At 42.5% G+C, this 27,238-nt stretch overlaps 3 protein-coding genes across 3 annotated transcripts in view; all 3 read left to right on the plus strand.

Moving 5' to 3' along the window:
• The first annotated feature begins 1,753 nt into the window (after nt 1-1,753).
• Nucleotides 1,754-22,278, plus strand: LOC117366731 (protocadherin Fat 4-like). Its single transcript, XM_033958490.1, is given in 3 exon segments — nt 1,754-2,011; nt 20,241-21,593; nt 21,595-22,278. Coding segments are annotated over 3 exon segments (2,262 nt in total). The 3' UTR covers nt 22,246-22,278.
• On the plus strand, nt 22,252-25,632 carry LOC117357747 (protocadherin Fat 4-like). Its single transcript, XM_033938792.1, has one exon. The coding sequence runs from the start codon at nt 22,976-22,978 to the stop codon at nt 25,526-25,528; it is 2,553 nt and encodes an 850-aa protein (XP_033794683.1). The 5' UTR covers nt 22,252-22,975; the 3' UTR covers nt 25,529-25,632.
• FAT4 (FAT atypical cadherin 4) overlaps nt 25,413-27,238 on the plus strand; it is a 320,456-nt gene continuing 318,630 nt past the window's right edge. Inside the window, exon 1 of the mRNA XM_033938757.1 lies at nt 25,413-25,524. The gene's annotated coding sequence lies outside the window, so the exon portion shown is untranslated. The remainder of the gene's footprint in view (nt 25,525-27,238) is intronic.

A 27,238-nucleotide genomic window follows, 5' to 3' on the forward strand; every position in this document is an offset into this window, starting at 1 on the left:
AAAACTGTTGAAACAAAATGTTTGCAGGCAAATAAGATCCCTGCATTTTTGTTTAAAATCTTATATTTATTTATTAGGCAGTATATAGATAACTTTCAATGGAGGCTGTCTAAGTGGTTTTACATTCAGGTACGCAAACATTTTTCCCTATCTGTCCTGATGGGCTCACAATCTATCTAAAACACCTGGGGCAGTGGAGGATTAACCCCCTCTTTTACAAAGGTGTGCTATGCCTTTTAGCGCACTAATCACACGCTAAACTCTAATGCGTGAATGTTATCCTATGGACATGTTAGCGCACGCATTGATTTAGCGTGCGCTAAAACGCTTAGCACACCTTTGTAAAAGAGGGCCTAAGTGACTTGTCCAGGGTCACAAGGAACAGTGTGGGACTTGAACCCATAACTAATTAAACTAAACTAAACCTTAAGTTTATATACCACATCATCTCCACAGAAGAAGAGCTCGGCACGGTTTAAAAGAACTTAAAAAATGAGAAAGGGTAGGAAAAGGTTTACATAAGTTTATAAATCGAGTGGAAAAGTAAGGGAAGAAAGAAATTACATGTTGGAGAAGAGCCAGGGTTTTAGTTGCTCAGGCCATTCTTCCCTCCAAACACCCACAGTCATCTCATACATTTACACTAAACCAACACATTTAAAAAATAAAAACATTTTAGAAGAACACGTTTATTTTTATTTTATAACATTTTATTGAAGGAATCAAATAGATATACAATAACATGATACAAAGAGATATTCATTACAATTAAATTCATAATAAAACATTTGCATACATATTTTATCATTCCTCCAAAATATATTTTAAACATCTAATCTATTTTTCCCTATATCCCCCCTTATTACTTTAGATTATTATTATTATTATATTATAATAAATGAATTAAATAGAAAAAACATTTCAAGTAATTTAACATATATTAAAATCATCATTCCTATTTCCCTCCCTAACCTAGAATGAAAGGTGACATGAAATACCAAATAAATAAAAATATTTAAAAAACATTGGTAATCCAACAACAATTGAATGAACTTTTACATCAACGTACTATTAAATCAGTCATATATTATCAATATAAATTATATAAATATGTTAACAAGACTGGTGCATTATTGGCTCACTTAGTTAAAGGTGCTAGTAGTAATAATAGAATTTTACAAATTCAAACATCACAAGGACAAATTTATTCTAAAGAATCAGATATATGTAAAAAATTCCAAAATTATTATTCTTCCTTGTTTGCTTCTAGTCATGATAATGGTCTATTTAGTGATACGTATTTATCTAGTTTAACGTTACCTTGTATAGGCGAGAATGACCAAAAAAATTTAAATTGTCCAATAGGGGAAGATGAACTATTACTAGCTATTCAGCAACAGTCCATTGGGTAAAGCACCAGGATTGGATTGATATAGGGCCGAATTTTATAAGATAATGGGGAAAAATATTTCATCTTCTTTAGTTTCTATGTTTAATAATCAAATTAAAGAAAAATTGTGGGGCGCGAGAGTGCTATGATGCTGAGCGGCTGTTGAACTGCTCAGCTCCCGCTTCACTTCTCCTAAATCGGTCTCTAATCAGCGGTATTATGTAGTTTTTTTTACTGCATTAATATCAAAGGTTTTTGCGAATATAGTCTGAATTATTATATACTATTCTGGATTTGTGAAACTACTTTATGGCGGCGAAATCGCATAGAAAAGACAAAGATAAATCTCGTAGTGAACTTAAGATGGCGGAGGGAGTAACGGCAACTCCACAAACTGAAGTTATATGGACTGCTACGGAGATTATGCAAGAGATATCAATGTCGGTGGAAAGATCATTGGACCGGAAGTTAAAGCCAGTGTTGGAAAAAATTCTGGAAATGGGAGATAAAATGAATGATCTTATAAGAGATGTGGCTGCAATTGGTATGAGGATTGATTCAATTGAAAGTGATGTAGTACATCTCAAATCTGAAAATAAACTTCTAAAAGACACTTGTAAAGTACTAGAAGAAAAAATTGATGATTTGGAAAATCGTAATAGAAGAAATAATTTAAGGCTTGTCGGTTTTCCAGAGACAATCTTAGATAAAGATTTGAGAAGTATATTGGAAACTTGGTTAACCACACAATTAAGCTTGCCCAAGGACATTGATTCTTTAAAAATTGAAAGAGCACACAGATTGGGGCCAAGAAGAGATTTTAATCAAAAACCTCGTGTGGTTATAAAAAAAGTATTGAATTACTTTCACAAAGAACTGATATTAAGACATATTCGGTCAGGGAAAGAACTGATGTATCAATCACAAAAGATATTATGTTTCCAGGATTACTCAGTTAAAGTGGTGTCTCAAAGAAAAATTTTCACTACATTATGCACACGTCTGGCTAAAGCAAAAGTTCCATTTTCTTTGTTATTCCCTGCAAAGTTAAGATTGAGTCATCTTGGCAAACAATACTTTTTTACAGATATTTCAGCAGCTAATCAATTTATTGAGCTTCATCATCTGATTCCAGAGGAAATGACTGTTGATGTTTGTTTACAAGATGGCGGTTTAGAACTGGAACTAAATGGTTGTCTTAAAAGACTGTATAAGTATTTGATCTAAAAAGCTATTGTTTTTTTTTTTAAATTTTTGTTATTATGTATTTATTTTTTTTATATTATTATTATTTTTTTTTTAAATATGAAAAAGTGGAAGATTTTAATATTTTTTATTATTATTATCATCATTATTATTATTTTTACATGGATGGATTGTTTTTGTTGAATTGTTAATTAAATGTTTTCTTTGATATGAGTATTATAGAGGTTGGATTTGGGGGAAGAGTAAGGAAATCATAGCAATGATTTTAGATGGTTTATCTGTCTTTGGTCAAAGGGGGAAAGATATTTTGGGGTGGATTTATATGGAGGTGGGGGGGATGATGATGGATTGGATAATGGGATGGGGGGAATAGGGTTTTGATTAGGGAGGGTTATTTAAGAGGGAGATTAGAATGGAAGGTGACTATATGTTATATTACACAATATATATTTCAATATGAATCACATTTATTATTATTTAATGGGGACTGGTGGCTGGGACAGTTTCCATTATTAGATGGGATTTTATTAAGGATCTTTGCAATATCTTTTATTACCTGGCGCTATCGACCCCGAAGAAGGGTCAGGCGGTGTCGATGTGGTCGGTGCCGATTTAGGCGGCGCCGTCAACGTCGGGGCCGGATCCATGGCAGAACTGGTGCCGAAGAGGAGATTCTGCTGGATTTGCCGGTTTTTAAGTGTGCGTTTCTTGAGAGTAGCACAGCGGGTGCAAGTGTCAGCCCGATGCTCTGGACCCAAACACTGCAGGCACCAATTGTGTGGGTCCGTTAGGGAGATCGGGCGTGCACACCGCTGGCACTTCTTGAAGCCCGGTTGGGGGGGCATGAAGGGAAACACGGCCTCCGCAAAATCAAACCCGGAGGTCTGTATGATTACAACAGGCCCCGCCGGGGCCGGTTGAAAAAACAAAGAAAAATTAGAGAAAAATTTTTTTTTTTTTTTTTTTTTAGTAGAAAAAAAAAAGAATCCGGAAGGGAAAATGAGAAAAAAGATCAAAAAAAGCGCGAGCGGGAAGGCAAAAAGAGAGTTTTCAACAGCCGTTGAAAGCACACGCGTCTTCTTTGCTCCACGGAAACGAAGAAACTGGGGACCACGCACTCCTCCGTCGGGCAGGAAGGCACTCGCGCATGCGCAGTGCGGCCAACTAGAACTTTCTAGTTAAAAAGGTCCGTACCGGGGCTCCGTCGGTGACGTCACCCATACGTTAAGAATATGCTGCCTGCTTGTCCTGGGATAATATATATTTCAATATGAATCACATTTATTATTATTTAATGGGGACTGGTGGCTGGGACAGTTTCCATTATTAGATGGGATTTTATTAAGGATCTTTGCAATATCTTTTAAGGTGAGGTAAATAAATGTCTTTAAAATTTATATCTTGGAATGTAGGGGGGATTTCATCTCCTATTAAAAGGAAGAAGATATTGCAAAGTTTAAATAGGCATAAGGCTACAATAGTATTTTTACAGGAAACACATCTGAATGCACAGGAACATGCTAAGCTTCATACTTGGTGGGTAGGAGATTATATTGAAGCTCCTGCTATTAATAGAAAAGCTGGAGTAATTATTCTTTTTAATAAGTCTGTGGTAGTAGAAAAAATACATATTCAGGTTGATCCAGTGGGAAGATATATAATTGCAAAAGTTAAAATTAATGGAATGGAATTTTTACTTTGTAACCTATATGCTCCTAACATTTATGACAAAATTTTTTTTGCTGTTTTATTGAATAACCTAATTCAATTGAACTCTTGTTCTTTAATTATAGGGGGTGATTTTAATAGGGTGGCAGACCCAGGAATAGATAAATCAGTTCTAAGAAAGACAGATAAACTTGATGTATCAAAAGGGGTTCCTTTATTATGTGATTCTCTTAATTTATTGGATATTTGGAGGGTATTACATCCTTTAGATAGGGATTATACACATTGTTCTAGGGTACATAATACTCATTCTAGAATTGATTATATTCTTTGTTCTGATACACTTTTTTTCGAAGATACATGAGACGGGTATTGGGCCCACAGAGATATCAGACCATGCATTTGTTTGGATTATTTTAACTTTAACATCTGATTCTATGTGTACACCACAATGGAGGTTTCCTTTAGATTTATATAATGATGAAAAATTTAAGGAGCATATATTTAGATGTTGGAATAATTATCAAATTAATAATTAACAACATAGGGAAAATCCAACTTTGTTTTGGGAAGCAGCTAAAGCGGTTATGAGGGAGGAAATTATTGCCTTCTCAAGTCAGAAAAAGAAAGCAAGAGATAGAGATATTTTGAGATTAGAAAAACAATTAATACAGATTAGATGTCGTCATGCTAGAAATCCTACGGAGGATAATAATGCAAATTTATTGGCAATCCAACAACAATTGAATGAACTTTTACATCAACGTACTATTAAATCAGTCAAATATTATCAATATAAACTATATAAATATGGTAACAAGACTGGTGCATTATTGGCTCATTTAGTTAAAGGTGCTAGTAGTAATAATAGAATTTTACAAATTCAAACATCACAAGGACAAATTTATTCTAAAGAATCAGATATATGTAAAAAAAATTCCAAAATTATTCTTCTTCCTTATTTGCTTCTAGTCATGATAATGGTCTATTTAGTGATACGTATTTATCTAGTTTAACGTTACCTTGTATAGGCGAGAATGACCAAAGAAATTTAAATTGTCCGATAGGGGAAGATGAACTACTACTAGCTATTCAGCAACAGTCCATTGGGTAAAGCACTAGGATTGGATGGATATAGGGCCGAATTTTATAAGATAATGGGGAAAAATATTTCATCCTCTTTAGTTTCTATGTTTAATAATCAAATTAAAGAAAAATTGTTATCACCAACTTTACGACAATCACAAATTATTGTTTTTCCAAAACCTGGAAAGGATCCTAAGAGAGTTGAGTCTTATAGGCCAATTTCTCTTTTATGTTATGAGATAAAATTGTTAGCAAAAATTTTGGGTAATAGATTAGCAAAAATATTACCAGATTTAATTGCTGAACCTCAGGTAGGGTTTGTTAAAGGAAGAACGGCGGTTAAAAATATTAGATCAATTTTGTCTTCTTTGGAATGGGTACATCTTAAAAACATTCCTTCCTTACTTATTAGTTTTGACGCTGAAAAAGCGTTTGATAGGGTTAGATGGGAATTTTTATTTGCAGTTTTAACTAAATATAGAATTACAGGATTTTTTCAAGAAGCCATAAAAACTTTATATTCAAATGCACAAGCTAGAGTTTATGTAAATGGGATTTCTTCAGATTTTTTCCCAGTAAGTCAAGGAACGAGACAAGGCTGCCCTTTATTATTTATTTTAACGTTGGATCCTTTAATTAGAGATATTATTTTAATTGATGATATTAAAGGAGTAAATATAGGGGCTTTTACTTTTAAAATTGCTGCATTTGCAGATGATATTCTAGTACATTTAACTAATCCTCGTTTTTCTTTGCAAACATTATTAGAATGTATTAAAGAATATGGAGATTTCTCTGGTTTTAAATTAAATATGAATAAATCTGAAGCATTAGCAACCAATGATAAATTAAATAGAGAATGGGGTCCAGATTTTCCTTTAAAGTGGACAGAAAAGTATTTTAAATATTTAGGTATTTATTTGCAGGGGAATCCTAAATGGTTATATGAGGTAAATATTCCAACTTTGCTTAATTATATTAAACTAAAATTACAAAAATAGCAGAATTTACCTTTATCTTTGGGGGGGTAGGATTGCTTTATTTAAAATGATAATTTTAATAATTTTAATAACACGTTTGCAAAAATTAGACAGTTCTAAGTCCAATAAATGCTGGCACTGTAATCTGGAACCAGGGACATTAGATCACTTACTATATCATTGTCCCTACATTAAAAGTTTTTGGAATTCAATTTGGCCACAAATTAATAAATTGATGGAAAATCATATAGCAATATCATATGATACAGTATTATTTGGAATGATGATGAGGAAAAAAAATCAAATTTCACCAGAAAATAACAAGCTTTTATTAATTATGACAGGGGTTGCCATTCAGCACATAACCAAAAATTGGAAGAATTATAATAACCTAAATTATACATTTTGGTGGAATACAATATGTCATATATTTAAAATAGAAAGAACAATAGCAACACAAAGAGGGACATATACTAAATTCATAAAAATATGGGGGCCATTGACAAAATATTGCAATGAATAAATAGTAGAATTTTTCTTCTTCTTTTCTTCTTTTAAATATCTTCTTTGTGACACACATAGAGGGAGGGCAGTAAAAATAATTTTACATAACAGACTATAATATGATATACAATATGTAATGTATGATTGAAAAGTAATAGAAGGGTGGGGGGAGGGAGGGGGGATAAAATACATTTAGAATATAATGTATTAGATATAAAAGTGATATTGTGTATTTATCAATTGTATTTTAATATTTTGTACACTTTATGTAAAATTTGAAAATAAAAAAATAATATAGAAAAAAAAAAAAAAATGATAATTTTTCCAAAAAGGTTATATGTATTCCAGATGATCCCTTTGGTATTGAATAATGGTGATTGGCGGAAATTAAGAACTTTAAGTATAAAATTTTGTTGGGCAGCTAAAAAACCTAAATTGTCTTTTGATTTTTTATTGGGTCCGGGTATAAAAGGAGGTTTAGGGTTTCCAGATATTCGTATTTATAATTGGGCTTGTTTATTACGACATATAAGGGATTGGATTCTAGAGGATGATTCATTTACCTTTGTCATATGAAAAAGCATTTTTTCACCCTTACCATTTATTATTTTTGATTCAAGTACCAATGTCAAGATTACCAGATTATTTAAAAGGTAATTCTATTTTGATTCCATTAAGATTAGTATGGAATAAATTATTGAAATTTTGGGAATATCATCAAATTGTTACTGATTTTTTGCCTATTCAAGGAAATAGTGATTTTTCTCCGGATATGGCTAATGTTACTTTTAGACATTGGGCAAATAAAGGGATTAAATTTATTGCTCAGCTTTTAGATGAGTCTGGGAGATTGTGTAGATTTCCAGAACTTTTCTTAATTGTTGGAAGTGGTCCAGGGGCATTGTATGGATATATGCAAGTACAACATTATGTAAATCAAATCATAAGAGGGGGGATTTCATTGGGTGTACACGATAGGATTTAAAAATTTTTTGACCAATGTATTGATATTCCTATTTTGGTATCTTTACTTTATAACATTTTATTGAAGAAATGCAATAGATACATAATAATATAACACAGTAAAATAGTCATTACATTTAAATTGACCATATTAACTTCTAATAAATGTTTATCATCCTTCAAAATAAATTTTTTAAACAGGACTTATTCATATATTTTGTTTAGAATTATAGGATTTTGTTTGAGCACAATTAATTTATAACTTTATTACATAAATTGTGGTGTTTGATTCCAAATAGAACATATGACAATATTATACAAAAGTGGAGTGATGAAATGGGAATTCAATTATCACTTCAAGATTTTAGGCAAGCTATTCATCGTTTGCCTAAAATTATTACAGGATATATTTGGAGAGAATGTACATATAGAGTTTTACATAGGGCATTTTTTTCACAAGTACAAGCTTTTCATGCAGGATTAGTTAATTCTTCTATTTGTATCAAATGTGAGAAGGATTCCAATACTTTGTCTCATGCATTTTGGAAATGTCATCTGATTAAATCTTTCTGGTCTGCCATCCTATTATTTTTGGGGTTATTATGGAATTGTCAATTGGTTGAATCTCCAAAAGGTGTGTTGTTTTGGTAAGGCAGCAGCTTGTGGGTTTTTGGACATGAAAGATGTATTCTTTTTCAAAAAGCATGTATGATTGGTCATAAATGCATATTACAATATTGGTTACAAAAAGATCCTCCAAATTATTGGCATTGGAGGAATCAATTCCATCGTTTAATTTTATTTGAGGTTTTTGAGGTTCGTAAATTTCCTAAAAGAACACGATTATTTTTAAAATCTGGGATCCTTATATACAAAAATTATCCTCGAAAGCTAGAAGTATGATTCTTAATACTTTATATTAGATTTAAATAAATGTGTTTTTTTAAAAAATGTATTTATTTATTTTTATTTAAATATTTTTTGATTATTTGGTGTTTTGTGTCGCCTTTCATTCTGGGGTAGGGAGGGAAATTGGAATGATTTTAATATATAGTATGGGAGTGGAGAGGGGGGATATAGGGGAAAAGTAGTTTAGATATATTAACATATATTTTGGAGGAATGATAAAAATGTTTTATGCAAATGTTTTATTGTGAATTTTATTGTAAGGAATGTCTTTTTGTATCATATTGTTATGTATTTGTTTGATTCCTTCAATAAAATGTTATAACATTAAAAAAAAACATTTATTTAAATTTAATATAAAGTATTAAGAATCATACTTCTTGCTTTCGAGGATAATTTTTATATATAAGGGTCCCAAATTTTTAAAAATAATCGTGTCTTTTAGGAAATTACGAACCTACCAAAACCTCAAATAAAATTAAACAATGGAATTGATTCCTCCAATGCTAATAACTTGGAGGATCTTTTTGTAACCAACTATTGCAATATGCATTTATGACCAATCATACATGCCTTTTGAAATAGAATACATCTATCCTGTCCAAAAACCCCACAAGCTGCTGCTTTACCAAATAACACCCCTTTTGGAGATTCAACCAATTGACAATTCCATAATGACCGTAAAAATAATAGGATGGCAGACCAGAAAGATTTAACCAGATGACATTTCCAAAATGCTGAGATAAAGTATTAGAATCTTTTTCACATTTGATACAAATAGGAGAATTAACTAATCCTGCATGAAAAGCTTGTACAGTGGTACCTTGGTTTACGAGCATAATTCGTTCCAGAAGCATGCTCATAAACCAAAACACTTGTATATCAAAGCAACTTTTCCCATAACAGTTAGTGTAACCTTGAACAATTCGTTCTACATCCCCAAAAACTTAATTACCATTAGGGACGCCTCCACCGCTGCCTCTGCCACAGACCTATCCACGCAGCTCCTCCAGTTCTCCTCCTCTGCTGCTGTTCGCTGCCTCTCACTGCAGGCGGTGCTGACTGTAAGCAAACCGCCGCTGCCAAGTCTGACTGGACACTGTTGGCTCTGCTGCTCTTGGACGCTGACCCCTCCCCCCCAGATACCACTACCCCCTCTGCTGGACTCTCAGGTGCTGGCTCACTCCTGCCGGACGCACCACGATTCCCATGCTCCACCCGAGGCCACCGGTGCTGCTATCGCCTCTCCCCCCCCCCTCCCCGACTGGCCCTGTCATTACCCCTGCACCGCCGGTGATAGAAAGTGCCTGCTGCCGGTCTGCAGCTGAGCCTTGAGCATCTGCGCATGCTCAGGCCTTCTGGGATCTCACCCCTCTCCGAGATTCTCATGAGATCTCGAGTCTCATGAGAATCTCGGTGAGGATGAGATCCAGAAGGCCTTGAGCATGCGCAGATGCTCAAGGCTCAGCAGCAAACTCGCGGCAGGGCCCTTTCTAACTCCGGTGGCACAAGGGTAAGGACAGTGCCGGTCACTAGATGGGGAGGAGATGATCGTGAAGGGAGGGTGCAACGCTGGTGGCCTCGGGGGGAGCAATACTGTTGGTTTCCCACGATCGGGTCGGGGCTCACAAATCGAGTCAATGCTCGGTTTGCGAGTTACAGTTTGCCCGAGTGTTTTGCTCGTCTTGCAAAACACTCGTAAACCAGGTTACTCGTAAACCGAGGTTTGACTGAAACTTTATATTCAGATGCACAAGCTAGAGTTTATGTAAATGGGAATTCTTCAGATTTTTTTCCCCAGTAAGTCAAGGAACGAGGCAAGGCTGCCCTTTATCCCCTTTGTTGTTTATTTTAACGTCCATTAATTAGGGATATTGTTTTAACTGATGATATTAAAGGGGTAAATATAGGGGCTTTTACTTTTAAAATTGCTGCTTTGCAGATGATATTCTAGTACATATAACTAATCCTAGTTTATCTTTGCAAACATTATTAGAATGTTTTAAAGAATATGGAGATTTTTCTGTTTTAAATTAAATATGGACAAATCTGAAGCGTTAGCGACCAATGATAAGTTAATAGAGAATGGGGCCCTGATTTTCCCTTAAAGTGGATAGAAAATTATTTTAAATATTGTGGCGGGGCCAGGGATAAGCCTAGCGCTGGCAACCCGGCTCCCGCCCCAGGCGCAGGACGGAGCGCTCCCTGGAGGACTCCCGCTGGATAATCCCAGTAGAAAGTACAATACATGCTCACTTGGTAAAGTTCAGGTTTTTCTTTTTATTATCCCCAGTTCAAGGCACTGGGACTCAAGTAGTCCCTCTTGGCTGAGTGGACTTGAAACAAACAATATATCAGCAATTGCTTCTCCTTTATAAGAGAGTCCAGACTGCTGTTCAGGCACATAAACCACAAATAAACAAAAACGTTTATTTCCTTCTTCAGTTTCATCAATTGTGCCTGTGGATACTTCAGGAAGCTTTTCCCACCTGAAGTACCATGCCCCCACTACCCTTGTTCTCCTAGGGTAGGGGCTGGGGAACCATCCACCCTTTTCTGACTGGTGTAAGTCCCCACCCAAAAGTTCCCCTATTCAGGGCTATGTAAGTCAGGTCACTGAATTCTCCTTCAGGCTTTTCTTGGAAGTTAATTAGGGTTCCCACCTCCTTCACTCTCTCTGGAAGGCCTATCTCTTGGGCTCTAATTGACCCATTCACACTTCCTTACAGTCCTGCCTAAGGGAGAAAGAACGCTGCACAGAAAGACGTTAACTTTCATTCCCCTCCCCCCATTCATTACCTTATTGACTGGAGTTAGATAGGAGATCCCAGGCTGCCAGACTGCACTCCATTTCACTTCCTTCAGAGACCTCTATATCTATCAAAGGGTAGTGGTGAACGGTACCCCATCTGAAGCATCGGACGTGATAAGTGGAGTGCCGCAGGGCTCGGTCCTGGGTCCGATTCTATTCAACTTATTCATAAGAGATATGACGCAAGGACTTAAGGGAAAGGTATCGCTGTTCGCCGACGACGCCAAACTTTGCAACATAGTAGGTAGAAGCTTATTACCTGATAATATGACACACGATCTACTGCTGCTGGAACAATGGTCAACTACTTGGCAGCTTGGCTTCAATGCTAAAAAATGCAAGGTAATGCACCTGGGAAAGAGAAACCCGCGTAGAACTTATGTACTAAATGGTGAAACCTTGGTTAGGACCACAGCGGAACGCGATCTAGGAGTGATCATTAGCGAGGACATGAAGGTTGCCAATCAAGTGGAGAAGGCTTCCTCCAGAGCAAGACAAATGATGGGGTGCATCCGCAGAGGTTTCGTCAGCAGGAGACCTGAAGTTATGATGCCGTTGTACAGAGCCATGGTGAGGCCTCACTTAGAGTACTGCGTTCAGTTTTGGAGACCTCACTACCGAAAGGACGTGCTGAGAATCGAGTCGGTACAGCGAACAGCCACCAGGATGGTCCTTGGGGCTCAAGGATCTCACGTATGAAGAAAGACTAGAGAAATTGCGGATGTACTCACTTGAGGAAAGAAGGGAACGGGGAGATATGATTGAAACGTATAAGTATATCACGGGGCACATCGAGTCAGAAGATGATATATTCCGGCTCATGGGACCCTCAACCACCAGAGGGCATCCGCTAAAAATCAGGGGAGGGAAGTTTCATGGCGACTTCAGGAAGTATTTCTTCACCGAGAGAGTTGTGGATCATTGGAACAGACTCCCACTCCAGGTGATAAAGGCCAGCAGCGTGACGGATTTTAAGAGAAAATGGGATACTCACGTGGGATCTTTAAGGGAGTAAACTCAGGGGGGAGGATACTTGGAATGGGGCAGACTTGGTGGGCTATAGCCCTTTTCTGCCGCTTTTTCTATGTTTCTATCTCCATTAGGGACTCCCCGCTCTCTGAGGCTGGATAGGAATTCCCTTCAGGGGCAGCTACCGGCCAGCCTGCTCTGGAAGCCTTTCTCCTCCCTTGAGCTTCTGCCTGGGAGCCAGAAGTTTTGTTAATTCGTGAGGGCTGTAGGACAGCCCGTTCTTTAGCCCTGGACTGGGAAAGCAAACCTCCAACTGTTTCCTTCCTGCTCTACACGGCAGTCCTCTCTCTTACAGTTCCCGAGTTCCCCTGAGTGTTCCCAGGTGTGTTGGTTTTAATGCTGCAGGGCTCATTCCCACTCTCCCTCTGGGTTCGTCCTTGCCTGTCAGCTCCTCCCCTTTCCTTAACCCTTCCTGGGCTAGTTTTCTTTACCAGAGGCTTTACTGGAGAACTGCCCAAGGAATTATAAAAGGGGATTATAGTGCCCTAAATCAGATATTGTGGTTTCTGCCCTTCTCTCTCTGCCTTGCCCTGCCTGTTGGCTCTTTGTAATAGGAACAGGGTTAAATGGGCAGCTTCCTGGGCTTAGGAATAGGGATAGCCCTTTGCATGGCAGGATTTAAAACCGGGTTTAAACTGGTGACAGGAGCTTCCCTGTCACATACCCCCCCCCCCCCTCAAAACACTATCAGTCCTTTTATCCTTGGGCAGGTGTTCTATCCCTTCCCCTAGTCGTGACAGAATGTCTGCGTTCTTCTTTCCCCAGGTTTGAGCTTCATCCACCCCGGTGGGAACCCCAACCCTGGTTCCCTCGGCCCGTATCCTCTAACCTCTCTCCTCCTGCAGATCTGGAAGGAAAACTTTTTCACAAATTAGTTGGCTATTCGGTCTCCTTCCTTTATTCGATAATCTTCCTCCCCTAAATTAAAGAGGAGTATTTTTAGGGGCCCCCTATAGTCGGGATCAACTACCCCTGCCCCTACACATAGTCCATGCCTAAGTGCTAATCCTGATCGGGGTGCTATTCTACCGTAGCAACCCGAGGGTAAAGATATTTGTAAATCTGTGTTTATGACCTCCTTTGGGTATTACTCTTTCTTGGGCACTACTTAAATCAAAGCCTGCGGCCTAACTCGTAGCCTTATAGGGAGGTCTCGCCCTATTAGACAGCTGCACAAACTTCAATCTTACTTCTCGGCTTTTTCAGCAAGCCCCAGATTTACCACTTCCTCATTAGGCCTAGACCAGGACATCTCTTCCCCGCTTCCTCATACATTCCTGGAAGCCTGCCCACTCTCTCCCTAATATGAGATCATAGGGAGGTGTTGGCATTACTGCCACCTCTATGGGCTGCCTTTTCCCCCATATTCCAACCAAACGGTCCGTAGCTCATAAGGAATGGTCGTGCCGTGCATACACTGAATCCTGGATATGCCTCTAGGTCTATCTACCTGCCCTCCTTTCTTCCTCCTAATGGCCCTCCATAAGGCCCGAGAGACACTAGACTGATTCGCCCCCGAGTCCAATAGAGCCGTAGCCGGCACTCCCCCTACCCTGACTGGCAGAAAGTATTCCCTCCCTTCCCTCGGGCCTGGGGATTCCTTCCTACTAGCCAGGTTCATCTTCCCTTTACACTGCGTGCTCCGGTAGCCCGTTTTCCCACAGGAGAAACAGCGAAAGGTTAGATCCCTGGAGGTACTTTGATTATACCTACTCGGGGTGGTGTGACTGGACCCCCGTATCCGTGAGGTTTCCTCCAGGGTGTTCGCCTAGACCCTTGGGTTCTAGAGGGGACCTGAGCCTCCAGGAAGGCTTCAGCAATAGCAACAGTTTGATCCAGGGTTGGAGCTCCTTGCCTTGCTAACCAGTCCGTAAAGAACCCGGGACTGCTTCATGAACTGTTCTCTCACCAGCTCTGCTATTACTGCCGGGAGACTTTGAAGATAGGGGTTAACCATCTTTCACAGAGACGTTTAAGCCTCTGAGCCAGGGCCTTAGGTCTTTCTCCAGGCTTCATTTTCAGGGCCCGGAACTGCATTCTATATTGTTCTGGGGTATGTCCAAGGTATTCTAATAGGACCTCTTTTAAGCACTTATAGTCCGAGGCTTGCTCAGCATTCAAAGTTCGGTAAGCCTCTAGCGCTCGTCCTGCTAAACATGGAATAAGTTTTACTGCCCACTGGTCCTGCGGCAGTGGGATGCCCCAGCCACCCGCTCAAAAGCTAATAAAAAATCCTCAATATCGTCCTCCGGTGCTAGCTTATTGAATCTAATAGGCTCCCCAAAGGAAGCTCCTACCGGGGCGCTGGTGGTTGGTTCAGTCACTTGCCGTTGTGCTAGCTTGTGAATGGCCTGCACTTGTTCTCCAAGCATATGAAGTAGCTCGGCATGACGGGTTTGTTGGGCACTCTGATCTGCTTTCCACAGGTCCATCTGTGTCCGCACCGACTCTCACATCACCTCTGCAAGCTGTCGCCACTCGACCTCCCACGCTGTTGTAGGCTTGACCGACTCCATCTGGAAGGAAAGGAAACGAGAACACAAACCAAGTGTGGCTCTTTGGGCACCTTTCCCCTCTCCCTTCCCGGAAAGGAAACCTTTCACTCAGAATCCCTCACCAGCACCCTAAGGTACCCTTACCTCAGGCACTGATGAGTCTGCGCCTTTGGGTTTTTTCCAATACAGGATCCGGTCTCCCTCTCTGAGGACACTGTTCCTCTGATCGCCTATCCACCAGGATGCAGCTTGGCTCACTCCGGTCTAGTAGCAACGCCTCCAGCAACACCTCTGTGAGACCCCACCAACACTCCAACAAAATTGAGACTTTAGTACTCACTGTCCAAAACTCAAAAAAAAAACCTGTAATCCACCGGAAACTTAAAGTTACTGGTCTCAGTCCTTTCAGTACTTGTGCAGCAAAAAACCTGCACCAAGCAGTATTGCAATTCCTCAAAATCAAGGCAATAGTTCTTGCACTATCAACAAGCAGTGTAATTTTCCCAGCACTAGTCAGTTCTTCAAACAAAATTTGGAAAACCCCCAAAAAATTCCACTGTTCCAGCAGTAGCCTGTGGGTGGCGCTACATCCCACCACTGCTACCATAATTCGCTCTGTGGCGGGGCCAGGGATAAGCCTAGCGCTGGCAACCCGGCTCCCGCCCCAGGCGCAGGACGGAGCGCTCCCTGGAGGACTCCCGCTGGATAATCCCAGTAGAAAGTACAATACACTGCTCACTTGGTAAAGTTCAGGTTTTTCTTTTTATTATCCCCAGTTCAAGGCACTGGGACTCAAGTAGTCCCTCTTGGCTGAGTGGACTTGAAACAAACAATATATCAGCAATGCTTCTCCTTTATAAGAGAGTCCAGACTGCTGTTCAGGCACATAAACCACAAATAAACAAAAACGTTTTTTTTTCCTTCTTCAGTTTCATCAATTGTGCCTGTGGATACTTCAGGAAGCTTTTCCCACCTGAAGTACCATGCCCCCACTACCCTTGTTCTCCTAGGGTAGGGGCTGGGGAACCATCCACCCTTTTCTGACTGGTGTAAGTCCCCCACCCAAAAGTTCCCCTATTCAGGGCTATGTAAGTCAGGTCACTGAATTCTCCTTCAGGCTTTTCTTGGAAGTTAATTAGGGTTCCCACCTCCTTCACTCTCTCTGGAAGGCCTATCTCTTGGGCTCTAATTGACCCATTCACACTTCCTTACAGTCCTGCCTAAGGGAGAAAGAACAACCTTCATTCCCCTCCCCCATTCATTAACTTATTTGACTGGAGTTAGATAGGAGATCCCAGGCTGCCAGACTGCACTCCATTTCACTTCCTTCAGAGACCTCTATATCTATCTCCATTAGGGACTCCCCGCTCTCTGAGGCTGGATAGGAATTCCCTTCAGTGGCAGCTACCGGCCAGCCCTGCTCTGGAAGCCTTTCTCCTCCCTTGAGCTTCTGCCTGGGAAGCCAGAAGTTTGTTAATTCGTGAGGGCTGTAGGACAGCCCGTTCTTTTAGCCCTGGACTGGGAAAGCAAACTCCCAACTGTTTTCCTTCCTGCTCTACACGGCAGTCTCTCTCTTACAGTTCCCGAGTTCCCCTGAGTGTTCCCAGGTGTGTTGGTTTTATGCTGCAGGCTCATTCCCACTCTCCCTCTGGGTTCGTCTTGCCTGTCAGCTCCTCCCCTTTCCTTAACCCCTTCCTGGGCTAGTTTTCTTTACCAGAGGCTTTACTGGAGAACTGCCCAAGGGAATTATAAAAGGGATTATAGTGCCCTAAATCAGATATTGTGGTTTCTGCCCTTCTCTCTCTGCCTTGCCCTGCCTGTTGGCATCTTTGTAATAGGAACAGGGTTAATGGGCAGCTTCCTGGGCTTAGGAATAGGGATAGCCCTTTGCATGGCAGGATTTAAAACCGGGTTTAAACTGGTGACAGGAGCTTCCCTGTCACAAATATCTAGGTATTTATTTACCAGTGAATCCTAAAAGGTTATATGAGGTAAATATTCCAACTTTGCTTAATTATACTAAACTAAAATTACAAAAATGGCAGAATTTACCTTTATCTTTGGAGGGTAGGGTTGCATTATTTAAAATGATTATTTTTCCAAAATAGCTTTATGTTTTCCAGATGATCCCTTTGGTATTAAATAATGGTGTTTGGCAGAAATTACGAACTTTAATTATAAAATTTTGATCCTCCAAATTATTGGCATTGGAGGAATCAATTCCATCGTTTAATTTTATTTGAGGTTTTTGAGGTTCGTAAATTTCCTAAAAGAACACAATTATTTTTAAAAATCTGGGATCCTTATATACAAAAATTATCCTCGGAAAGCAAGAAGTTCGATTCTTAATACTTTATATTAGTATATAAATTTTTTTTTTTTAATATTAATTATTTGATGTTTTATGTCACCTTGCATTCTAGGGGTAGGGAGGGAAATCTGATGATTATTATGTATCTATTGCATTTCTTCAATAAAATGTTATAAATTAATTATAAAATTTTGTTGGGCTGCTAAAAATCTAAATTGTCTTTTGATTTTTTACTGGGTTCGGGTATAAAAGGAGGTTTAGGGTTTCCAGATATTCGTATTTATAATTGGACTTGTATTATTACGACATATAAGGGATTGGGTTTTAGAGGATGAATTCATTTACCCCTTGTCATTTGAAAAAGCATTTCTTCACCCTTACCATTTATTATTTTTGATTCAAGTGCCAATTTCAAGATTACCAGATTATTTAAAAGGTAATTCTATTTTGATTCCTTTAAGATTGGTATGGAATAAATTATTGAAATTATGGGAATTTAATCAATTTGTTACAGATTTTTTGCCTATTCAAGGAAATAGTGATTTTTCTCTCCGGGTATGACTAATGTTACCTTCACACATTGGGCAAATAAAGGGGTTTAAATTTTATTGCTCAGCTTTTAGATGAGTCTGGGAGATTACGTAGATTTCCAGAACTTTCCTTAATTGTTGGAAGTGGTTCCAGGGTCATTGTACGGATATATGCAAGTACAACATTACGTGAATCAAAGCATAAGAGGGGGTTTTTTCATTGGGTGTACATGAAAGGATTTTAAACTTTTTTAATCAATGTAATGATATTCCTATTTCGGTATCTTTATTACATAAATTGTGGTGGAGCTTGATCCCAAATAGAACATATGAGAATATTATACAAAAATGGCATGATGAATTAGGAATTAAATTATCACTTCAAGATTTCAGTCAAGCTATTCATCGTTTGCCTAAAATTATTACAGGATATATTTGGAAAGAATGTACATATAGAGTTTTGCATAGGGCATATTTTTCACAAGTACAAGCATTTCATGCAGGATTACCGTATTTTCACGCATATAATGCGTGCGTTATACACAGTTTTTTACAAACCGTGCATAACCTTGCGCGTTATAACGTGTGAGCGCGTTGTACAAAAATGTTTTTACATAGTTCACACCCCCCCCCGCAGGACCGCTCGCACGCACCCCCACCCCGAAGGAACGCTCGCACGCACTCCCACACGCACACTGAAGGACGCTCGCACCCCACAGCCTCCCGAACCCCTCCCCCCATCATGTAGAAGCTCCTACCGGAGTCCTGCTGCTTCCTCTTGGCGGTCCCGGCCCTTCTGTGAGCCTCGCGCCTGCGCTGCTTCTTCCGGCGGTCCCGCCCTTTTTCTGACGTCAAGCCCTTTTGCCCCGCCGACTCCCCGACTCGATCAGGGCAAGAGGGAGCTCAAGCCCTCTTGCCCCAGTCAAAACCGCGGCACCCCCCGACATCGATCGGGGCAAGAGTGAGCTCAAGCCCTCTTGCCCCCCCGACTCCCCGACACGATCGGGGCAAAAGGGAGCCCAATTGTAAAAAATAACAAACCACTAGTTAAGTGGTCTGAAACAGCAAACCTATCTTGAGCTTGCGGGTTCTCTGAGCATTTTTGATTCACTATCAGTTGTACATAATTGTTTATATTTGATACTGAGTGTTCATTGTTTACATTGTTCACTGCTTTTTTGATCACTCTGCTCTCAGTTTTGAGAGATTATTGCCCTTATTGTTTGTTTGACTGAGTCTGCCCTGGATCGGTATTGCTACTCCTTGGGTTTTGACCAGGTACTAGTAACCTGGATTGGCCACCGTGAGGCTATTCTTATGTTCATCTCCAATAGGCAAAAAGGCTTTGCACTTATTGTACCCCAAAGTCATCTACTGTGATATTTTCTTTTAACTTGACCAGGAGAGGGCTCTCTTTACCAGCATTTGAAGTCAGTAACTGATTGTGCAGCCCCAGGCGCTGTAGGCTTTACACACCGTGAAGCCAAAAAGTTAAAGGGTAGGGAAAGAAGGTAAACTGTAAAGCACTCGAGGTACTGGTAGCCACATATCTATTTCCAGAACTATTATGAAAGAGCTGAGGAAATAGCAGATTGCTGAGGTTTCGTGACTGAATATTTGCTCAGCAGCAGCCGAGCCCTTTCGTTAAACAAAGAAATGCGTGAAGCCCCCCCCATCCCCCTGTGTTTTAAGAAAAACCAGCAGCAAACCTTTCTGCTGTCATTTTCATAGCAATGGCTTCAGTATGGTAATACAGACATGATGCACAAAACTGCTGCTTTAAGAGTCTGCTGCAAAGCCACTGAGGCTTTCTGAAAGGGATGCAAGTTGAAGGGTGAATTGCGATCGAGACCATTCTTTGCATAGAAAACGACCTGGTTTGGTGACATTGTGCCCCTGCCCTGAAAAGGAGGAGAAAAAGTTGTGCTGATTAGATTGCAATAAGAAGCAATCATACCATCTACTGGATTTCTACTTGTATGAGTAAAGAAAAGAAAAGACAAGAAAAAAATAGGGGGAAAAAAACATCACCACAGACACAAAATGCAACAAGCAGAGTGGAATTCCACTCTACTTGTATGAGTAGTCATGCCTATGTTTGTGTTGTTGTAGAAGTTTTATGATCGTTTGCTAGTCTAAGGTAAATTTTACTGTATTCTATTATTATGCATTTATTGCATTTCTTCAATAAAATGTTATAAATAGAAAAAAAAGAATATAGAAGAAAAGTAACCATTGTTTTGCATGCATTTGAAGCAAAGTTGCAAAGGCAACTTTCACCCCCCCCCCCCTTAGCAGGGGGGCTCGGCTCTTTCCAATGGGGGTCGAGGGCGGCTCTCTCGGCAGCCCTCGGCCAATAGCGGCGCGGGAAGGAGGGGCCGCCGCTGACAGGCTGCGAGCGGAGCAGCCGAGCCAGAGGCAAAGGCGAAAGTGGGCGCCCGAGCGCCTCGCGCCGCCACTCACCTCATGTGGATGTACAGTTGCCGCCTCGCGCTCCATGTCGATTTGCTCCTGGCGGACTGAGCGGGCACCATGCAGGGGGGGCGGTGGGCTCGCGCCGCTCTGCTGCTGCTGCTGGCGTCGCTCTGCGGCGCCCAGCCGCGCCAGCTCTTCCAGGTGCGCGAGGAGCAGCCGGCCGGCACCTACGTGGGCAGCATCGCCACGCGCCCGGGCTTCACGTACCGCCTGAGCGAGCCGCACGCGCTCTTCGCCCTCAACGGCAGCACGGGCGCGCTGCGCACGCGCGCCCCCATCGACCGCGAGCGGCTGCCCGGCGACCTGCTCGACCTGCTCGTGCTCTCCAGCGCGCCCACCTACCCCACCGAGGTGCGCGTGGCCGTGCTCGACCTCAACGACAACGCGCCGTCTTCCCCGACGCCTCGGTGCGCGTGGCCTTCCGCGAGGACGCGGCCGGCGCGCGTCAGGTGCTGCTCGACACGGCCACGGACGCCGACGCGGGCGCCAACGGCGTCGACCACCGCTCCTACCGCCTGGCGCGCGGCAACGAGCTCGGCCTCTTCGGCCTCGACGTCACGCTCAACCCCAGCGGACACGGCGCCTTCCTGCACCTGGTCAGCCGCGGCGCGCTGGACCGCGAGCGCGCCGCCCGCTACCAGCTGCTGCTCGAGGTGGAGGACGGCGGCGAGCCGCGGCGGCGCGGCCAGCTGCTCATCAACGTGACGGTGACGGACGCCAACGACAACGCGCCCGCCTTCGAGCGCGCGCAGTACCGCGCGCAGGTGGCCGAGGACGCGGCGCCGGGCGCCAGCGTGCTGAGCGTGGGCGCCGCCGACGCCGACGAGGGCGCCAACGCCGAGGTGCGCTACGAGCTGGTGGAGGAGGAGGGCGGGGCCGGGGCCCCCTTCCACATCGACGCGCGCACGGGGCTGGTGACGGTGCGCGAGGCGCTGGACTTCGAGAGCAGGCGCCAGTACACGCTCAGCTTGCGCGCCACCGATGGTGGCGCGCCCCCGCTCTCGGGCCGGGCTGAGGCGCTGGTGCGCCTGACCGACGTCAACGACAACGACCCCGTCGTCAGGTTTCCGCTACTTCCCTGCCACCTCACGCTCCGCCTCCGTGGACGAGAACGCGCCGGCTGGCACCGTGGTGGCCCTGCTCACCGTCACCGATGCCGACTCGGCCGAGGCCAACGGCAACCTGTCGGTGGCCATTCTGGGCGGCAACGAGCAGGGCCACTTCGAGGTGCAGCCCTCCAAGGTGCCCAACCTCAGCCTGGTCAAAGTGGCGCACGCGCTGGACCGCGAGCGCATCCCGCACTACAACCTCACCGTGGCCGTGTCGGATGGGGGCCGTCCCCGCCCCCGCTCCTCGGTGGCCAGCCTCGTTATCTACATCAACGATGTCAACGACCACCCGCCCGAGTTTGAGCATGCCGTCTACCGGGCGCAGGTGCGTGAGGATTTGCCCGTGGGCAGTTATGTGCATGGGCTGGCTGCCACCGATGGTGACTCGGGCCCCAATGCGCACCTGCGCTACGCTATCGTGGCGGGCAACGAGTTGGGTTGGTTCACCATCAGCGAGCGCACTGGACTGGTAACCAGCTGTGTGCTGCTGGACCGTGAAGCAGCTACGGAGGTGGCACTCAACATCAGTGCGCAGGATCGTGGGCCCGTGCCACGGGTCTCCTATGCGCAGCTGCTCATCACAATCCTAGATGTCAATGACCAGGCACCCACTTTTTCACATTCCGCCTACAGCCTGGCGCTTCCCGAGAACTCCCCTGCCGGCACACCACTCCTTGTCCTGCAAGCCACCGACAACGACTTGGGAGACAATGGCACAGTGCGCTATATTTTTGAGCCTGACACAGCCGCTTTAGCTGCTTGGCACCGCCTTCCGCCTTGACCCTATCTCAGGCCGCCTTAGCACCGCCACACACCTCTGGACCGTGAGCAACAAGAACACTACTGCTTAGTTGTGCTGGCCACTGACTTGGGGCACCCCACCACTTTCCTCTGCTGCTACCATCACATCACTTTGTTGGACATCAATGACAACAGCCCCCTCTTCTATCCCGTGCAGTACTTTGCTCGTATCCAAGAGAATGAGCCTGCTGGTACGCCTGTGGCTACTGTGACCGCTACGGATCCCGATCTGGGCCCCAATGGCACTGTCCGCTATAGCATCACGGCTGGTGACATGTCTCATTTCCATATCCATGCCCACACCGGCCTCATCACCCCGCCCGTGCTGCCCTGGATCGTGAGGAGCGCATGGCTTACCAGCTGCAGGTGGCAGCCTTGGATGGGGGCAACCTGCAGTCCCCCAGCCCTGCCATAGTCACCATCACCGTGCTGGATACTCAGGATAGCCCCCCTGCTTTCAGCCAGAGCTCCTATGCTTTTGTCATTTTTGAAAATGTAGCGGTGGGATACCATGTAGGGACGGTGTTCGCCTCCACCTTGGACCTCAACCCAACATCACTTATCTGATTACCACAGGGGACCAACAGGGCACGTTCCTTATTGACAGCTCAACCGGTCAAATCAGCACAGCCGGTGTGGTAGACAGAGAGGAGCTCTCCTTTTACCAGCTGAAAGTGGTGGCTAATGGTGGGGCTGTGACTGGTGAGACCATGGTTAATATCACTGTGAGAGATCTCAATGACAATTCTCCTCACTTTCTGCAGGCAGTGGAAACGGTGAATGTAGTGGAAAATTGGCAGGCAGGGCACATGGTGTTTCATGCCAAAGCAGTAGACCCAGATGAAGGTGCCAATGGCGTGATACTCTATAGCCTGAAGCAGAATCCCAGGGAACTCTTTGCCATTAATGAAAACAATGGTTCTGTGAGTTTAACAGGGCCAGTAGACATCAATGAGGGTTACTATCAAGTAGAGATCTTGGCTTCTGATATGGGAGTACCACAGCGCTCCTCTAGCTGTATCTTAACAGTTTCTGTACATGATGTAAATGATAACCCGCCTGTGTTTGGCCAGCTTTCCTATGAAGTTACCGTTCCAGAGTCTGAACCTGTGAACTCCAGGTTTTTTAAAGTGCAAGCATCTGACAAAGACACGGGGGCAAACGGGGACGTCATTTATAATATCATTGAAGGAAATCCTGGGGATGCTTTTGGAATATTTCCTGATGGGCAACTATATGTTAAGAGCGAACTGGACCGTGAATTGCAAGACACGTACATTCTGAGAATTGTTGCTTCAGACAGAGCTGTAGAGCCACTAAGTGCTACTGTGAATGTTACAATAATTCTGGAAGATGTAAATGATAATCGGCCATTGTTTAACAGCACTGATTATGTTTTTTATTTTGAAGAGGAGCAGCCTGGGAGGGGTCATTTGGTTGGTAGGATCAAAGCTGTGGATAAAGACTTCAGAGCAAACGGCCAAGTGATGTATGCTTTTGAAACGATGCGACCCAATTTTGAATTAAACACAGTTACTGGGGAAATCACTAGCACTCATCAGTTTGACAGAGAGTCTCTTGTGAGACAGAGGGGGACAGCAGTGTTCAGCTTTACAGTGACAGCAACAGACCTAGGGTTGCCAAAGCCTCTAAAGGATCAGGCAGCTGTACAGGTGTACATTCGTGACATTAATGATAATCCACCCAAATTTTCTAAAGATCTGTATCAAGCCACCATATCGGAATTAGCAGCTAACATGACACATGTTTTAAGAGTTTCTTCCTCAGATGTTGATGAAGGTAATAATGGATTAGTTCATTATACTGTTATTAAGGGGAACGAAGAAAATCAGTTTGCTATTGATGGTGAAACGGGCCAAGTGACATTAATGGGCAGGCTGGATCACGAAGCCACGGCCTCTTATTCCCTTATCATTCAGGCAGTGGATTCTGGAGTCTCACCCTTAACCGCTACCTGTACATTGAGCATTGATATTTTAGATGAAAATGACAACACTCCTTCCTTCCCTAAAGCTACCCTTTTTGCGGATGTCTTGGAGAACATGAGAATTGGTGAACTCGTGTCCTCAGTCACAGCTACAGATTCTGATTCCGGGGATAATGCTGACCTTCATTACAGTATTACAGGGACTAACAACCATGGGACTTTCAGCATCAGTCCAACCACTGGCAGTATTTTTCTTGCAAAGAAGTTAGACTTTGAGACACAATCTCTTTACAAACTGAATATAACAGCAAAAGACAATGGCCAGCCCCCTCGGTCTTCTACAATATCTGTGGTAATACACATTAGAGATTTTAATGATAACCCACCTAGTTTTCCACCTGGGGATATTTTTAAATCTGTTACAGAGAACATTCCTGTTGGTACTTCAGTCATATCTGTTACTGCCCATGATCCTGATGCAGATATTAACGGACTGTTAACTTATGAAATTGTTCAGCAGATGCCCCGGGGTAACCACTTTGTCATAGATGAAATCAGAGGAATAATATTTACCAGTGCTGAAATTGATCGGGAATTTGCTAATCTCTTTGAATTAACTGTAAAAGCCAGTGATCAGGCTGTTCCCATGGAATCAAGACGATTTACTTTGAAAAATGTGACAATTTTAGTCACAGATCTCAATGATAATATTCCAACATTTGTATCACAAAATGCCCTGGCTGCAGACCCCTCACTTGTGATTGGTTCAGTTCTAACTACAATTATAGCCTTTGATCCTGACGAAGAACCAAATGGGGAAGTTGAATATGAAATAATTAATGGAGACATTGAAACCTTTCTTCTGGATCGTTACAGTGGGGATTTGAGGGTGGCATCTGTTATGCTGCCCTCACATCTTACCTATCACCTCATAGTGTCTGCCACTGACCTTGGACCTGAAAGAAAAGCATCAACAACCGAACTGACTGTCATACTTCAAGGACTTGATGGACCTGTTTTTACTCAACCAAAATATGTCACTGTCTTGAAAGAAGGAGAACCAGTTGGTACCAATGTGATATCTATCGAAGCAGCCAGCCCAAGGGGTTCAGAGGCCCTAGTGGAATATTATATTGTTTCGGTGCGTTGTGAAGAAAAAACTGTGGGTCGTTTGTTCACGATTGGACGTAATACTGGTGTAATCCAGACTGCCGCTGTCTTGGACAGGGAGCGAGGTGCACGTCTTTACTGGGTGGATGTCTATGCAATCGAGAAAGCCACCAACCTTCCCCAGGACCTCAGAAAGCAGAGGTAGCTTTTTAAAAACATCTCTTACTTAAAAATGTTTCTTTCTCATGTATCTCATTAACCCCTCCCCCCCCTTTTATCAAACTGCGCTAGAGGTTCTTTTAGCGCAGGCCGGCGCGATAAGTGTTCTGATGCTTATAGGAATTCTATGAGTGTCAGAGCATTTACCGCCAAGGCTCTGCACTAGAAACCTGTTGCACAACTTGATAAAAGGGGCCCCTAAGTATTTGGGTTTTCATGTGACTTGCTGGTTTAAAAAAAAAAATGCATCACAACTCATGTGGGATTTGAATACAGCCTTTTGTTTTTCTGAATTTTGCTGTCTTCAGTTCCTTTGCTCTGAGATTGTATATATGCACGGCCATCAGTCTGTGCCTCTTCATCTGAGAGAACAGGTTTTGGCTGATTGAGTATTTTTAACAAACACATGGAAAATCTTGGAAACTGTTAATTCCTAACTTGCATTGCGCTGGAAAGGGCAAGCAAGGACTAAGTATAAGTTACCTAAGGGCTACCTAAGCTGCGGAAGTGTTTTTAGCTACGCGGAAAAAACTAATGCCAGCTCAGTGGAGGCATTAACGCATGCTAAAACCGCAGCTTCGTAAAAGGAGCCCTAAGTTTTCTCCTTAAATCCAGTACATTTAAATATGTGGCTAGATGAACAAGTCATGTTAAGTGTGTGTAGGGTCAACATTGCTGTCCCCTTGGACTGTCATTTTTCTGTAGACCTTTTGCTTCAGATGTGTAGATTGCTTTGCTTTGATTTGTTTTCCCTTTATTTTCTGAATCTTCTGTAGCATGGATCTTTTTTTTTTCCTAATCAGACGTAAAGTTGCTTTTTTTTCCCCCCCTGTGGTTTGGCCAGCGCATACATATAGCTGTTGGCAAGCTTTGCCTGACTTGTTTTCAGTTCACAAAGATCCTAACCTTAGGCCCGAAATATCATCTTGATGCCTCCTTTTTATACTCTTGCAATTTTCTTTTAACATTTTGAGTAGTATTGAACAATGTATTGCAGACTTTCATGCTGTTCACTAGGAAATATTAATGTTTAAAGATATTGGAGGCTCTTCCTACTCGTCTGTGTCTCACAAGTACAATTTTAAGCTTATGGAAGTGTCGCTACCCTGACAGCCAGCAGTATAAGTAACATGAATGGCTAAAAGGGGGTTAGGGGTGGCCATAATAACGAATGCATATCTTTTAGGCCCTCTTTTACAAAGGCGCGCTAAGCGTTTTAGCGCGGATTTAGCACGCGCTAAACATGTGTGCTAACCGCTAACGTGTCCATAGGATAACATGCACGCGTTAGCGTTTAGCGCGTGCTAATATTTGCGTGTGCGTAAAAGCTTAGCACACCTTTGTAAAAGAGGGGGTTAGTCCTAAAATATGAGAAATAAAATGTAGAGAAAGGAGAACTAGGAAGAACACCAAATCCCTATGGCTTACAGAGAAATTGCATGCTCTTTTGAGTCCTTTAGGACTGTTGCTTTTAAAAGCTGGTTTATCATATTGTTGCTGTTCTAATTCTCCTTTCTGTATTTTTGAATGGGCTATCTTTTTATTTAGGGGTCCTTTTACTAAGGGCTCCTTTTAACTAAGCTGCGTTAGGGCATTAAGACGCGGAATATCGTGCGCTGAATTGCCGCACGTGCTAGACCTTAACGCCAGCATTGAGCTGACGTTAGTTCTAGCCGCATAGCGCGGTAATATCCTG

Source organism: Geotrypetes seraphini, chromosome 1, assembly GCF_902459505.1.
Source record: "Geotrypetes seraphini chromosome 1, aGeoSer1.1, whole genome shotgun sequence".
Classification (NCBI taxonomy): domain Eukaryota; kingdom Metazoa; phylum Chordata; class Amphibia; order Gymnophiona; family Dermophiidae; genus Geotrypetes; species Geotrypetes seraphini.